General features: G+C 45.3%; 1 protein-coding gene across 1 annotated transcript; it reads right to left on the bottom strand.

The window, feature by feature from the left end:
• Nucleotides 1-380: 380 nt before the first annotated feature.
• Nucleotides 381-13,789, bottom strand: LOC139548332 (F-box only protein 40). The gene is made up of 4 exons (XM_071357949.1): nucleotides 13,058-13,789; nucleotides 6,413-6,527; nucleotides 4,838-6,301; nucleotides 381-794 (listed from the first exon to the last, which is right to left on the bottom strand). Exons 1-4 carry the CDS (start codon nucleotides 13,378-13,380, stop codon nucleotides 582-584), a joined length of 2,115 nt encoding a protein of 704 aa, XP_071214050.1. The 5' UTR covers nucleotides 13,381-13,789; the 3' UTR covers nucleotides 381-581.
• Between the last annotated feature and the right edge of the window lie 2,389 nt (nucleotides 13,790-16,178).

The following is a 16,178-nucleotide window of genomic DNA, read 5'->3' as shown; positions in this document are numbered from 1 at the left end:
CTTATGAGATGACAATAACTAATTTAGAACTGCTTTATAAGCACCCTAGTGGTACATTATTAATCATTTACAAATTGTTAACATACTATGATCAAAAACCGTATTCATTTTCCTATAAATCAAATAGTGTTTATAAATACTTTATGAATCATGTAAAATATTGTTTATAAATCATTTATAAATCATTTATAAATCATGTAATATAGTGTTTATAAATAATTATAAATCATTAAAATAGTGTTTATAAATAATTTATAAATCATGCAAAATAGTGTTTATAAATGCATTAATTACTTTGTAGAGATTGCTTATTGACATTTACACATTTAGTAACAGTGATTAATTGTAAGCTCTTACAGAGTGTTTCTACATGGTTTCCCAGAATACATCACACGCACACAGTTGAGAGGAGCACAGGGTCAAGCTGCAGTGCAGTGCCTTGCTCCAAGGCCCATCAGTAGGGAATTGTTGTTTGGATTTAAAGCCAGCACCCCTTAGATCAATCGAGTGCTCGACCCAGGATTCGGCTACAGGTCCATCTCCTTAGCTGCTGGGTTACCTACCGCCCACTCCTTATAATGTCATTGGTCTGCTAGAGGCAGATCACACTCCTGGAGCAGGTCCAGTAGGCCCTGGGGTCTCTCTCTGGTCCCCTCCATACTGGCTAGTTTTACAGGCTTACTGAGCTCCTCTCTCTGGTAGAAAGGGCAGACCTTCAGGTGCTCAGACATGGAGGGGACATCGTCAAAGCACCACCTGTCCACCTTGGAAAACAGACTGCTAAACTTCCATACCTTAGGAAACCAAAGCGACAGAGATAAAAAGAGAGAGAGAGAGAGAGAGAGAGAGAGAATGTTTTTTATTACACAAAGTATTAGAGTGGGTCAAGGAGTTTTTCCTGACGATGTGATCTGACCAGGAAAAACTCTAAACTCTATGATCTCTCAAGCAACGTAGTCAGGAACAACTCGAAACCCATAGCCTCTCGAGACACATGGTCAGGAAAAACTCCTAGTAAAATATAATTGTAGTATACTAAGTACTGATGGTACATCTTGATATGAAGCTCTATTTCATTGGTAACAAAATCCTGTTTATTCCGTATGCAGGTTTATACTGTTCCCATTGTTGATGTGTATGGATTTCCTGCCTAGCAACCTGTTGTCTGTATGTGCATCCCAGTTGGCATCCTATTCCCTACCAATAGTGTGCTACAGTTCTTGATCAAAACAAATGTACTACAAAGGGACAATGGTACCATTTGAGCTGGAGCCAGTTATGAGATAACTGAGTCGTTAGTGTGGCAGAGCTGACTGGGAACAAGGGCTTGGTGGCATTCCAGACCACTGATATCATTGGCTCTTTGTCCCGAGGACACACAGACTAGCTCTCTCTCTCTGATTGGTTGGTGCCAAACACTGGGATGGGTAATTCAACTCATAATCGTGTCTGAGAGGAATGCAGGGTGTAGTCATGGGGCTCTTTACAATGCAACAGCTGTCATAGGACTAGAATTCATCCAAATGGCCTGCTATTCTCTACATAGTGCACTACTTTTGACCAGGGCCACATGGCACCCTATTCTCTACATAGTGCACTACTTTTGACCAGGGACCATAGCTCTATATGGGGAATAGGGTTCCTGTTTGGACAAGATTGAGATTTAGGCTGTATTCCAAGTGGCAACCTATTACCTTACATAGTCCAGTAGTTCAGGGAATAGGGAATAGGGCGCCGATTGGGAAGCACCCCTCAGACTAGGCTGGATCCATTTCTCTGTCCAGAAGAGATGTAGAGAATGTGGCTGTATGCCATTCCTAGGTCTGGGCGGTCATATTAGGGTGACCTGGTAACTATGCTATCACACGGTGACTGACGGACCACCTGGCGGGTTCAGTAGACAGAGACAAATCATATGACCGAACAACAACAGTATGTTTCAACCTTAGGCTTTGTTTAGAACCAGTGACATGTTTACAACCAAACACATGTTCATTCTACCTTTCACTTTCCAAGGAAAGTCTATGGCAGGACGAATAGGTCTACATCCACCAGTATTGGTCCTACCATAGACTTTAGGCTATAGGCCTGCCTACCTCTGGAGGGGATGGGACTACATCCACCAGTATTGGTCCTACCATAGACTTTAGGCTGTAGGCCTGCCTACCTCTGGAGGGGATGGGTGAGGATAGAGATAGCAAAGTCTTTAGGTTGCTGTTGTGTATATATGTATGTATTTTAATTATTTATATTTATATATATATATAGGACAGTCAGTGGCGGATTATATAGGTATAGGCGACATGGGTAGGTTGACCTCAGGTCTCCCCACTGGAAGCCCGAGGTAAGGGGAGCAGGGGAATCTATCAAATAGTGCACCTTTAACTTTGTACAGTACTAACGCAATTAGTAAAATCAGTCACACTACGGAATGCTACCAAATAAACCACAATTCATTCATAATACTGTGAATATATAGTTTCACAGACATATTGTTGCATTTTTTTCTGGTTTGTGTGAAATCATTAAGAATAATATAAAACCAGTCTGCACACCACCAAGGTGAACTGGATTAGTCTCGACTCTTGGTTGACAGTGTTGGGGGATGGGTAATGTAGTCTCGACTCTTGGTTGACAGTGTTGGGGGATGGGTAATGTAGTCTTGACTCTTGGTTGACAGTGTTGGGGGATGGGTAATTTAGTCTCGACTTGGTTGACAGTGTTGGGGGATGGGTAATGTAGTCTCAACTCTTTGTTGACAGTGTTGGGGGATGGGTAATGTATTGACCCTCGAGTGCCAAATCAACACAAATTTGTTTCTATTCGTCTTTGTTACTTTTTTTGTCTTATTGTTGTATATATTTTTATATTTATGTAGTTTTAAATGTTATGATTATTTATTTGTGTTGTTTCAAATGTCTGAATAAAAATGACAGTTAGTGCAGAATGGTGCGTTCTTCTTTTTGGTGGTGGGGGGGGCACTGAATGTGGGTTCGCCCAGGGAGCCATACAAGCTACAACTGCCACTGTATACAGTACCAGTCAAAAGCTTGGACTCACCTTCATTTTTTAAATTTTTATATTTTTTTATTGTAGAATAATAGTGAAGACATCAAAACTATGAAATAACACATATGGAGTCATGTAGTAACCAAACAAGTGTTAAACAAATTAAAATATATTTTATTCTTCAAAGTAGCCACCCTTTGCCTTGATGACTGCTTTGCACATTCTTGGCATTCTCTCAACCAGCTTCATGAGGTCGTAACCTGGAATGCTTTTAAATGTGTGTTTCTTAGCCCAAGCAAATCTCTTCTTATTGTTGGTGTCCTTTAGTAGTCGTTTCTTTGCAGCAATTCAACCCTGAAGGCCTTATTCACGCGGTCTCCTCTGAACAGTTGATGTTGAGATGTGTCTGTTACTTGAACTCTGTGAAGCATTTATTTGGGCTGCAATCGGAGGTGCAGTTAACTCTAATGAACTTATCCTCTGCAGCCAGAGATAACTCTGGGTCTTCCTTTCCTGTGGCGGTCCTCATGAGAGCCAGGTTCATCATAGCGCTTGATGGTTTTTACGACTGCACTTGAATAAACTTTCAAAGTTCTGGAAATTTTCCAGATTGACAGACCTTCATGTCTTGAAGTAATGATGGACTGTCATTTTTAGCTTTACTTATTTGAGCTGTTCTTGCCATAATACGGACTTGGTCTTTTACCAAATAGGGCTATCATCTGTATAGCAACCCTACCTTGTCACAACACAACTGATTGGCTCAAGCGCATTAAGAAGGAAAGAAATTCCACAAATGAACTTTTAACAAGGCACACCTGTTAATTGAAATGCATTCCAGGTGACTACCGCATAACGCTGGTTGAGAGAATGCCAAGAGTGTGCAAAGCTGTCATCAAGGCAAAGGGTGGCTACTTGCATGATTCCATATGTGTTATTTCATAGTTTGATGTCTTCAAAATGTCTTCTACAATGTAGAAAATAGGAAAAATGTGTGTCTAATCTTTTGACTGGTACTGTATGCATACAGTATAGACAGGTAACTGCCAACACAAAGGAAACATTTGAGTAAATGAGGGATACAAAGTATATTGAAAGCAGGTGCTTCCACACAGGTGTGATTCCTGAGTTAATTAAGCAATTAACGTCCCATCATGCTTAGGGTCATGTATAAAATGTTCAGTTGCCCATTATTTTGGCTACCATGGCTAGAAGAAGAGATCTCAGTGACTTTGAAAGAGGGGTCTCATAGGAGAATATGTGGATGGTGTGTGAATATGTGGAATATGTGGAATATTTAAATTGTGTGTGTGTGTGTGTGTGTGTGTGTGTGTGTGTGTGTGTGTGTGTGTGTGTGTGTGTGTGTGTGTGTGTGTGTGTGTGTGTGTGTGTGTGTGTGTGTGTGTGTGTGTGTGTGTGTGTGTGTGTGTGTGTGTGTGTGTGTGTGTGTGTGTGTGTGTGTGTGTGTGTGTGTGTGTGTGTGTGTGTGTGTGTGTGTGTGTGTGTGTGAACATGTACGGGAGATCCTGACACAGCGTTTTCCCCCCCCATCAACAAAACACCAACTTATGGAATTTCTCGTGGACGAATGGTTCCGCATCCAATAGAGTTTGAGACACTTCTAGAATCTATGCCAAGGTGCATTGAAGCTGGTCTGGTTCGTGGTGGCCCATCGCCCTATTAAGACACTATGTTGGTGGTTCATTTACATTCAATAACCATGGACTCTATACCAGATAAGACAAGACAATGTAATAACACTAAAAGGGATGATTTCCATCCCTTTAAAAATATATATATATATTTCAAATTCAGGCAAAGTACTCACATGTTTTCTACATTTCCATGAAGACCCTTCATGGGAGGTCTTCTTCTCCCATTTCAGATAGACCATCCCTCTCTCCTCTAGCAGTGTGACACACACCTCCCTCATCAACTGGGACACCTGGGACAGCTGAGACAGGCTAAAGCTGTCCAGGAACCCTGCCAGGTGATGGAGGATCTCAAAAGGAAGTCTGCTCAACAGGTCCAGTTTACGGGGATGCTTCCTGTCAGAGGTGATGCTGATGGTTTTCTCAGAGTCGGACAGCATTGAGGGGCCCTCTGGTTTGAGGCTGAAGGTGCTGAGATCCTGGCGGTAGGTGACTGTGGCTCTCTGACCTGCGGGATGGAACCTGCTCTGACTGTAGTTGCAGCCTAGGTACGATAGAGGACAGCGCTGCTCGAACCAGCCGTTCAGGCAGGACTGGATGTCCAAGTGCACGTTCTTGAAGTGAGTGTGGTACTCATCGCGGCGGAAGACGTGGCCACAGAGGTAACTAAAGGCAGAGTTGGTAAAGTTGTGTCTTCTGGTTATGTCCTCAGCTTGGATCTGGACATAGAGGCCTTTGTGTGTGTCTGTGATGATGTCTGCCAGAGAGGCTTCAGGTTTGAACGGAGCAGATGGGATGTTGTAAGTCTGTGTTCCAATGTGTACATAGAAGCCGTCTGCTCCTCCACCCTCTGAGATGTTGTGACCCTTCAGCTCTTTCTCCAAGAAGCACAACAAAGTTGCATTGACTTCATCACACTTTGGAAGATCCTCTACGGACACGCCTAGATCTGACGTGTCAACACTCTTGTTGACCATCGGTGACCAAGGGTCGCGCATGTGAATCCGTTTCGGCCGGTAGCTCGTGGGAACGTTGAACGTTCTGACAGTTTGAACCTCTATGGGCTCCAGCTTTCCATAAACAAAGTCCTTGTCCCTTGGGGTGCAGGCGGCAAGCTGACCAAAGTTGATCAGCATAGCTCCATGGTGGGCCAAATACATGTTGTAGTCTGCAGTGGTGACCTCTCTACGCAGTCTCTCCATGACCCCGTCCTGCCACGGTGCAAGGCCAGACCTGGTGACGTCTACAGCACGTGAAGTGGCTCCATTCTCCTGGCACTCCTTGGATGATCCATCCCCATCCAGCTCTCCATGACCATTTGACAAACTAAATGCTTTCTCTTCTTCACCATCACCGGGATTCAACTTCTTTTCCATGTTTTTGACGGTTTGTTGGCATCCCTTCATCTCTTTTCTGAACATGGTCTCATAGGAGCTGTAGTTCTGGAGAGTGGCCACGTCCTTGTTCTTGGCCAAGGCCTCCCTCTCTTCCTGACTCAGTTCCTTCTCCAGCTCCATCCCATCTCCATAACCGTTATATCCATCTTCCATTTCTTCACTGGGGTCTAATGAACTACAACCTCCACCTGCAGAGCTGGTGACCCCTACATCTATCTCTTTCTGAGCAGATTCTGCTTCCACCTTCAGAAAGAAGACAACAAAGCTAGCCAGTTTGATGCAGAAAACGTTACTAAGCTATTAACAAAATATTAACAGAAATATGTAAAACAATATCACAGCAGGACGCATTACCTTCTCCATCAGCTCAGGGAAGACGTTCTTCATCTTGAGGCATCTGAAGAGGAGCTCCTGGTCTCTCAGGGCCATGGACACGTTCAGCTGCTTCCCAGGGTCAGCCAGGGTGGTCCTGTAGCAATAGCAATAAACTCCTTTAATATGTCATGTTGATTTGGGAGTTGGGGAGTGTGTACTTACGTTTTGCCCTGAGTGCTCGTGCTCAAATCATTTTGATGCACTATGAGAGGCAGGCACGCTTTTTCTGTCGTCTTCAGAAAAGTTTGATTCTTTTAAGCACAAAGTCATACACAGTGTTTTGTTCATGAATAATGTTGTATATTTAGAGGTTACTCATAAGTGGATGGTATTGTTAAGATGCACTTGTAATTGTACTTTTTAGGATGATATCAACATTCTGAATTCAACATGTGGTTAATAGCTAGCTAAGGTATTGGCAGGCTATTGTATGTGTGAACGATGGCTAGCTCCTCAAACGATCCCAGTCCCTTGTATTGTGCATCTGTTGTAGAAAGAGGCTGTACAAATGTTTTATTTTCTTTTGGATGCAGGTATGTGGTTTTATCTATGTAAAATATGTTATGTATAATAAGGAGAGGCTGTACTAATTTTTGTATTCAAAAATCATGTTGATGCACTATGAGAGAAAGAGGCGACGATTCACAGAACATATGTGCTCTACAAATGTTTTATTTTCTTTTGGATGCAGATGCCGGATGCAGCGAGTGAATTCTGCTAGATTAAAACTATCTGATCTCCAAAGTCCACGTCTATAGTCTCAATCAACCACACACAACGCAGAGTTACAGCGGTGCAGTACAGCACCGGTTACATATGCAGATGACTCAGCACTATACACGTCAGCTACTACAGCAATTGAAATGACTGCAACACTTAACAAAGAGCTGCAGTTAGTTTCGGAATGGGTGACAAGGAATAACAGCTCAGACACCCATCCATACCCCACTAGACATGCCACCAGAGGTCTCTTCACAGTCCCCAAGTCCAGAACAGACTATGGGAGGTGCACAGTACTACATAGAGCCATGACTACATGGAACTCTGTTCTACATCAAGAAACTCATGCAAGCAGTAAATGTTGATTTAAAAATAGATAAAGTACATTACCAGTCAACAGTTTGGACACACCTACTAATTCAAGGGTTTTTCTTTCTTTTTATCATCTTGTACATTGTAGAATAAGAGTGAACACATCGGAACAAGGAAAACAAATATGGAATCATGTAGTAACCAAAAAAGTGTTAAACAAAATATATTTTATATTTGAGAATCTTCAAAGTAGCCTTCATTCACACTCTTGGTATTCTCTCAACCAGCTTCACCTGGAATGCTTTTACAACCGTCTTGAAGGAGTTCCCACACATGCTGATCACTTTTTGGCTGTTTTTCCTTCACTCTGCGGTCCACCTCATCCCAAACCATCTCAATTGGGTTGAGGTCGGGTGATTGTGGAGGCCAGGTCATTTGATGCAGCGCTCCATCACTCTCCTTCTTGGTCAAATAGCTCTTACACAGCCTGGATATGTGTAAGGGCTAAATCTCAAATTTGGACTCCAGACCAAATGACAGATTTCCACCGGTTTAATGTCCATTGTTTGTGTTTCTTGGCACAAACAAGTCTCTTCTTCTTATTGGTGTCCTTTGGTAGTGGTTTCTTTGCAGCAATTCAACCATGAAGGCCTGATTCATGCAGTCTCCTCTGAACAGTTGATGTTGAGATGTCTGTTACTTGAACTCTGTGAAGCATTTCTTTGGGCTGCAATCTGAGGTGCAGTGAACTCAAATGAACGTACCCTCTGCAGCAGAGGTAACTCTGGGTCTTCCTTTCCTGTGGAGGCCCTCATTGAAGCCAGTTTCATCATAGTGCTTGATGGTTTTTGTGACTGCACTTGAAGAAACGTTTCCGTATTGACTGACCTTCATGTCTTAAAGTAATGATGGACTGTTGTTTCTCTTTGCTTATTTGAGCTGTTCTTGTCATAATATGGACTTGGTCTTTTACCAAATAGGGCTATCTTCTGTATACCACCCCTACCTTGTCACAACACAGCTGATTAACTCAAACACATTAAGAAGGAAATAAATTCCACAAATTAACTTTTAACAAGGCACACCTGTTAATTGAGATGCATTCCAGGTGACTACCTCATGAAGCTGGTTGAGATAATGCCAAGAGTGTGCAAAGCTGTAATCAAGGCAAAGGGTGGCTATTTGAAGAATCTCAAATATAAAATATATGTTAATTTGTTTTAATTAACACTTTTAGGGTTAAACAAGAGTACCTTGTTTTGATGTCTTCACTATTATTCTACAATTTAGAAAATAGTACAAATATGGAACAGCAAACATGATAACATACGTACTATACACACACGTACACATGGATTTTGTGCTGTAGATATGTGGTGTGTTTTGAAATCTGTTGTGAATGTTTTGTAATATTTTTTAAATTGTATTAACTGTCTTATTTTTGCTGGACATCAGGAAGAGTAGCTGCTGCCTTGGCAGGAACTAATGGGGATCCATAATAAACCCCAGGAAGAGTAGCTGCTGCCTTGGCAGGAACTAATGGGGATCCATAATAAACCCCAGGAAGAGTAGCTGCTGCCTTGGCAGGAACTAATGGGGATCCATAATAAACCCCAGGAAGAGTAGCTGCTGCCTTGGCAGGAACTAATGGGGATCCATAATAAACCCCAGGAAGAGTAGCTGCTGCCTTGGCAGGAACTAATGGGGATCCATAATAAACCCCAGGAAGAGTAGCTGCTGCCTTGGCAGGAACTAATGGGGATCCATAATAAACCCCAGGAAGAGTAGCTGCTGCCTTGGCAGGAACTAATGGGGATCCATAATAAACCCCAGGAAGAGTAGCTGCTGCCTTGGCAGGAACTAATGGGGATCCATAATAAACCCCAGGAAGAGTAGCTGCTGCCTTGGCAGGAACTAATGGGGATCCATAATAAACCCCAGGAAGAGTAGCTGCTGCCTTGGCAGGAACTAATGTGGATCCGTCTTCCCACACCACATCACATCACATCACACCACACCTGTAACGGTGTTCCTCCTCCCCTTCATACGAAGAGGAGGAGTAGTGATTTGACCAAAATGCAGCGGGTTGTGAATACATATTGATTTAATAGACAAAACGGAAAAACACGACAAACACTTGAATAATTACAAAACAAATAAACGAATGTAGACAGACCTGGACACGAACTTACATACAACGTGAAGAACGCATGAACCAGGAAAACAGACTACATAAAACGAACGAACTAACAAAAACCGGAACAGTCCCGTGTGGCGTAACATACAGACACTGACACAGGAGACAATCACCCACAAACAAACAGTGAGAACAACCTACCTTAATATGACTCAATTAGAGGAAAACGCAAAACACCTGCCTCTAATTAAGAGCCATACCAGGCAACCCAAAACCAACATAGAAACAGAAAACATAGACTGCCCACCCAAAACTCACGCCCTGACCATCACACACATACAAAACAACAGAAAACAGGTCAGGAACGTGACAGAACCCCCCCCCTCAAGGTGCGAACGCCGGGCGCACCAGCACAAAGTCCAGGGGAGGGTCTGGGTGGGCATCTGACCACGGTGGTGGCTCAGGCTCCGGACGCTGTCCCCACACCACCATAGTCACTCCCCGCTTCTGTATCCCCCTCCCAATGACCACCCTCCAACTAAAACCACCTAAATGAAGGGGCAGCACCGGGATAAGGGCCAGCACCGGGATAAGGGGCAGCACCGGGATAAGGGGCGGCACCGGGATAAGGGGCGGCAGGTCCTGGCTGAGGGACTCTGGCAGGTCCTGGCTGAGGGACTCTGGCAGGTCCTGGCTGAGGGACTCTGGCAGGTCCTGGCTGAGGGACTCTGGCAGGTCCTGGCTGAGGGACTCTGGCAGGTCCTGGCTGAGGGACTCTGGCAGGTCCTGGCTGAACGGCTCTGGCTGGTCCTGGCTGGACGGCTCTGGCTGGTCCGGTCTGGCGGAAGGCTCTGGCTGATCCGGTCTGGCGGAAGGCTCTGGCTGATCCGGTCTGGCGGAAGGCTCTGGCTGATCCGGTCTGGCGGAAGGCTCTGGCTGATCCGGTCTGGCGGAAGGCTCTGGCTGATCCGGTCTGGCGGAAGGCTCTGGCTGATCCGGTCTGGCGGAAGGCTCCGTAGGCTCTTGGCAGACGGGCGGCTTTGCAGGCTCATGGCAGACGGGCAGCTTTGCAGGCTCATGGCAGACGGGCAGTTCAGGCGCCGTTGGGCAGACGGGCAGTTCAGGCGCCGCTGGGCAGACGGGCAGTTCAGGTGCCGCTGGGCAGACGGGCAGTTCAGGCGCCGCTGGGCAGACGGGCAGTTCAGGCGCCGCTGGGCAGACGGGCAGTTCTGTAGGGAGGAGACGGAGAGACAGCCTGGTGCGCGGTACCGGAACTGGAGGCACTGGGCTGGAGACACGCACCATAGGGAGAGTGCGTGGAGGAGGAACAGGGCTCTGGAGATGCACTGGAAGCCTGGTGCGTGGTGTCGGCACTGGTGGTACTAGGCTGGGACGGGAAGGTGGCGCCGGATATACCGGACCGTGAAGGAGGACACGTGCTCTTGAGCACCGAGCCTCCCCAACCTTACCAGGTTGAATGGTCCCCGTAGCCCTGCCAGTGCGGCGAGGTGGAATAGCCCGCACTGGGCTATGCAGGCGAACCGGGGACACCACCTGTAAGGCTGGTGCCATGTACGCCGGCCCGAGGAGACGTACTGGAGACCAGATACGTTGGGCCGGCTTCATGGCACTCGGCTCGATGCCCAACCTAGCCCTCCCAGTGCGGCAAGGTGGAATAGCCCGCACTGGGCTAAGCACGCGTACTGGGGACACCGTGCGCTTTACCGCATAACACGGTGTCTGACCAGTACGACGCCCTCTTACTCCACGGCAAGCCCGGGGAGTTGGCTCAGGTATCCAACCCGGCTTCGCCACACTCCCCTTTAGCCCCCCCCCAAGAAATTTTTGGGTGTTACTCACGGGCCTCCAGCCTTGCTTCCGTGCTGCCTCCTCATAACTTCGCCTCTCCGCTTTCGCTGCCTCCAGCTCCGCTTTGGGGCGGCGACACTCCACTGGCTCTGCCCAGGGTCCTTTACCGTCCAGGATCTCTTCCCATGTCCAATCCTCCTTTTCCCACTGCTGCTGTCGTGGCTGTCCGTTAACCCGCTGCTTGATCTGGGTTTGGTGGGTGATTCTGTAACGGTGTTCCTCCTCCCCTTCATACGAAGAGGAGTAGTGATTTGACCAAAATGCAGCGGGTTGTGAATACATATTGATTTAATAGACAAAACGGAAAAACACGACAAACACTTGAATAATTACAAAACAAATAAACGAATGTAGACAGACCTGGACACGAACTTACATACAATGTGAAGAACGCATGAACCAGGAAAACAGACTACATAAAACGAACGAACTAACAAAAACCGGAACAGTCCCGTGTGGCGTAACATACAGACACTGACACAGGAGACAATCACCCACAAACAAACAGTGAGAACAACCTACCTTAATATGACTCTCAATTAGAGGAAAACGCAAAACACCTGCCTCTAATTAAGAGCCATACCAGGCAACCCAAAACCAACATAGAAACAGAAAACATAGACTGCCCACCCAAAACTCACGCCCTGACCATCACACACATACAAAACAACAGAAAACAGGTCAGGAACGTGACAACACCACTGCACACCACAGCACATTATACCACAGCACAGCACAGCAGATTATACCACACCACAGCACATTATACCACAGCACATTATACCACAGCACATTATACCACAGCACATTATACCACAGCACATTATACCACAGCACATTATACCACAGCACATTATACCACAGCACATTATACCACAGCACAGCAGATTATACCACACCACACCACACCACAGCAGATTATACCACACCACACCACAGCACAGCAGATTATACCACACCACATCACACCACACCACACCACACCACAGCAGATTATACCACACCACACCACACCACAGCACAGCAGATTATACCACACCACACCACACCACACCACAGCACACCACAGCACAGCAGATTATACCACACCACACCACACCACAGCACACCACAGCACAGCAGATTATACCACACCACACCACACCACAGCACAGCAGATTATACCACACCACACCACACCACACCACACCACAGCACAGCAGATTAGACCACACCACACCACACCACACCACAGCACACCACAGCACAGCAGATTATACCACACCACACCACACCACCACCACAGCAGATTATACCACACCACACCACACCACACCACACCACAGCAGATTATACCACACCACACCACACCACACCACACCACACCACACCACAGCAGATTATACCACACCACACCACACCACACCACAGCACAGCAGATTATACCACACCACACCACACCACACCACAGCACACCACAGCACAGCAGATTATACCACACCACACCACACCACCACCACAGCAGATTATACCACACCACACCACACCACACCACACCACACCACAGCAGATTATACCACACCACACCACACCACACCACAGCGTACCTGTAGATGGAAGAGTCTGTGTCTTCCACTGGGAAGCGGATCCATTGCTGGGAGCAGATGACAGTGCTAGCGGGACAGACCTCCAGGTGCTTGGCTAGCCTGTGGCGGTGCATGGTGAAGGGACAGCCGTAGTCAACGTTGAGGCAGGGGACCATCTCATTGGGACATAGTAACTGGTGCTCCTCCTCCTTACACTTATGGAAGGCAGCGCCGCAATGGAGATGACACTTAATGACCACACAGGAGACAGAGGTGTTCACGGGGGCTTGGCAGTGGAGGCTGTAACACCTCTCACAGTGCTGATGAAGCCCCTCTGGGGACATACTGCCTTTCACCTACAGAGGGAGAGAGAGGAATACTGTTTTTTTGGCGTTTTTGATTGTCATGTTGAATATCCTACCGTTTGGGGTTGGTGGACTTTGTAGTTTGATGATTAACTGTGTAGTTTGACACCGAGATCTCATCAAATACACTCACCATATCGACAAATATTATTAGTTCAGAAGAATTTCACCATCTCAAAAAGTAAACCAATGAAAATAGATCAATGGGAACGTATACTTGGAACCTAAAGGCAGAGACCACAGGAGGCTGGTGGCATCTTAATTGGGGAGGATGGACACGTGGTAATGGGAAGAGCGGAATGGGTGGAAAGGTATAAACAACATCATGGTTTCCATGGTTTCCATGTGTTTGATGCCATTCCATTTGCTCCGTTCCAGCCATTTTTAAGAGCCGTCCTCCCCTCAGCAGCCCCCACTGACAGAGACAATAACAAGTATTACATTGTATATCCTCCACAACAAACAGAAAGTTGCAAACTCTTATTTAAGGTTATGGGCATGATTTTCACATCTCCTGAATTAATTATATTATTCTGTCCAAATCTCTTGTACTTGACCACTTTAAAACAGTGTTCATCTCACTCTTGCTCATAGAAACAAACACACATGTTCTTAGTATAGTAGTGCAGCAAAGTACCAAAATATTGCCCGGTAATATTTCATATCAAAATGCAACAGAAAAATAAGCATAATATCCCTACTCACCCTCTGTGCCTCTTTGTGTCCCTCTGTCTCTGTCAGTCGGGGTTATGTTTGTAAGCACTTCTGACTACTGTCCTACCTTTCTGATCAGCTTCTGCAGTGTGTCTATGCGTTATAAATAGCCAGACAGAGGGGTTGACAGGCCAGTGTGACAGAGCACTGGTACTAAGCCTTTGACAGACAAGGTCAAGTTACTGGCTCCAATACCACTAGACTAGTGTCTATGGAGTGTTAATCCACCAATAGTCAATCAATAATCTATAGTCTGTTGAATGGCCTGTTTTAAGCCGTGATGACTTCAGATTAAGTAATGATCAAATACAGTAATGCAATAAATCAGATAACATTCATTCTCTGTATCAACTTTGAAGTGGCCTTGTATTGTGTTCTTGTTTCTTTGTGGAAAATGTATTTTTGTTTGAGGTCACATGTAGTTATACTGTACTTACTAAATGGACTTATCTCCTCCAGCAGTATACCAGCAGATGTCACTAGTGGTGTTTGAATTAGTTTGAACAAGCTATAAAATCCACTAGATGTAGTCAGATTCAAACCAAAGCATTTCAACATCACGTCTTTGCGTGGACTTTTTAACACTGAGAAAGAGAATGCCAGCTGCAGACTAAAGCGGTCATTACCAAATCAGTGTTAAGTCATGTGAAATATATTAAATATATATTGAGAATCTCAATAATTGGAGACAACATGAGCCCCTCTGTAAATGAGGACGGTATTACTTCCTTGCATTATATACTGTCAAAGTATTTTTAAGATAAGGTTTTAATTCATTGAAAGATAATACAGTGGGGCAAAAAAGTATTTAGTCAGCCACCAATTGTGCAAGTTCTCCCACTTAAAAAGATGAGAGAGGCCTGTAATTTTCATCATAGGTACACTTCAACTATGACAGACAAAATGAGAAATAAAAATCCAGAAAATCACATTGTAGGATTTTTTATGAATTTATTTGCAAATTATGGTGGAAAATAAGTATTTGATCACCTACAAACAAGCAAGATTTCTGTCTCTCACAGACCTGTAACTTCTTCTTTAAGAGGCTCCTCTGTCCTCCACTTGTTACCTGTATTAATGGCACCTGTTTGAACTTGTTATCAGTATAAAAGACACCTGTCCACAACCTCAAACAGTCACACTCCAAACTCCACTATGGCCAAGACGAAAGAGCTGTCAAAGGACACCAGAAACAAAATTGTAGACCTGCACCAGGCTGGGAAGACTGAATCTGTAATAGGTAAGCAGCTTGGTTTGAAGAAATTAATTGTGGGAGCAATTATTAGGAAATGGAAGACATACAAGACCACTGATAATCTCCCTCGATCTGGGGCTCCACGCAAGATCTCACCCCATGGGGTCAAAATTATCACAAGAACGGTGAGCAAAAATCCCAGAACCACATGGGGGGACCTAGTGAATGACCTGCAGAGAGCTGGGACCAAAGTAACAAAGCCTACCATCAGTAACACACTACGCCGCCAGGCACTCAAATCCTGCAGTGCCAGACGTGTCCCCCTGCTTAAGCCAGTACATGTCCAGGCCCGTCTGAAGTTTGCTAGAGAGCATTTGGATGATCCAGAAGAAGATTGGGAGAATGTCATATGGTCAGATGAAACCAAAATATAACTATTTTGGTAAAAACTCAACTCGTCGTGTTTGGAGGACAAAGAATGCTGAGTTGCATCCAAAGAACACCATACCTACTGTGAAGCATGGGGGTGGAAACATCATGCATTGGGGCTGTTTTTCTGCAAAGGGACCAGGACGACTGATCCGTGTAAAGGAAAGAATGAATGGGGCCATGTATCGTGAGATTTTGAGTGAAAACCTCCTTCCATCAGCAAGGACATTGAAGATGAAACGTGGCTGGGTCTTTCAGCATGACAATGATCCCAAACACACCGCTTGGGCAACGAAGGAGTGGCTTCGTAAGAAGCATTTCAAGGTCCTGGAGTGGCCTAGCCAGTCTCCAAATCTCAACCCCATAGAAAATCTTTGGAGGGAGTTGAAAGTCCGTGTTGCCCAGCAACAGACCCAAAACATCACTGCTCTAGAGGAGA

Source organism: Salvelinus alpinus, chromosome 21 (assembly GCF_045679555.1).
Source record: "Salvelinus alpinus chromosome 21, SLU_Salpinus.1, whole genome shotgun sequence".
Taxonomy (NCBI): Eukaryota; Metazoa; Chordata; class Actinopteri; order Salmoniformes; family Salmonidae; genus Salvelinus; species Salvelinus alpinus.
This window is presented reverse-complemented; position numbering and strand designations above follow the sequence as displayed.

Bases quoted from the DNA above. Each gene is read 5' to 3' on its own strand.
- LOC139548332 (XM_071357949.1), bottom strand. From the start codon at position 13,380: ATGTCCCCAGAGGGGCTTCATCAGCACTGTGAGAGGTGTTACAGCCTC. The intron at 6,528-13,057 runs GTACGCTGTGGT...CTATTGCTACAG, and splicing joins ACAGACTCTTCCATCTACAG to GACCACCCTGGCTGACCCTG. The intron at 6,302-6,412 runs GTAATGCGTCCT...TTCTTTCTGAAG, and splicing joins TCCCTGAGCTGATGGAGAAG to GTGGAAGCAGAATCTGCTCA.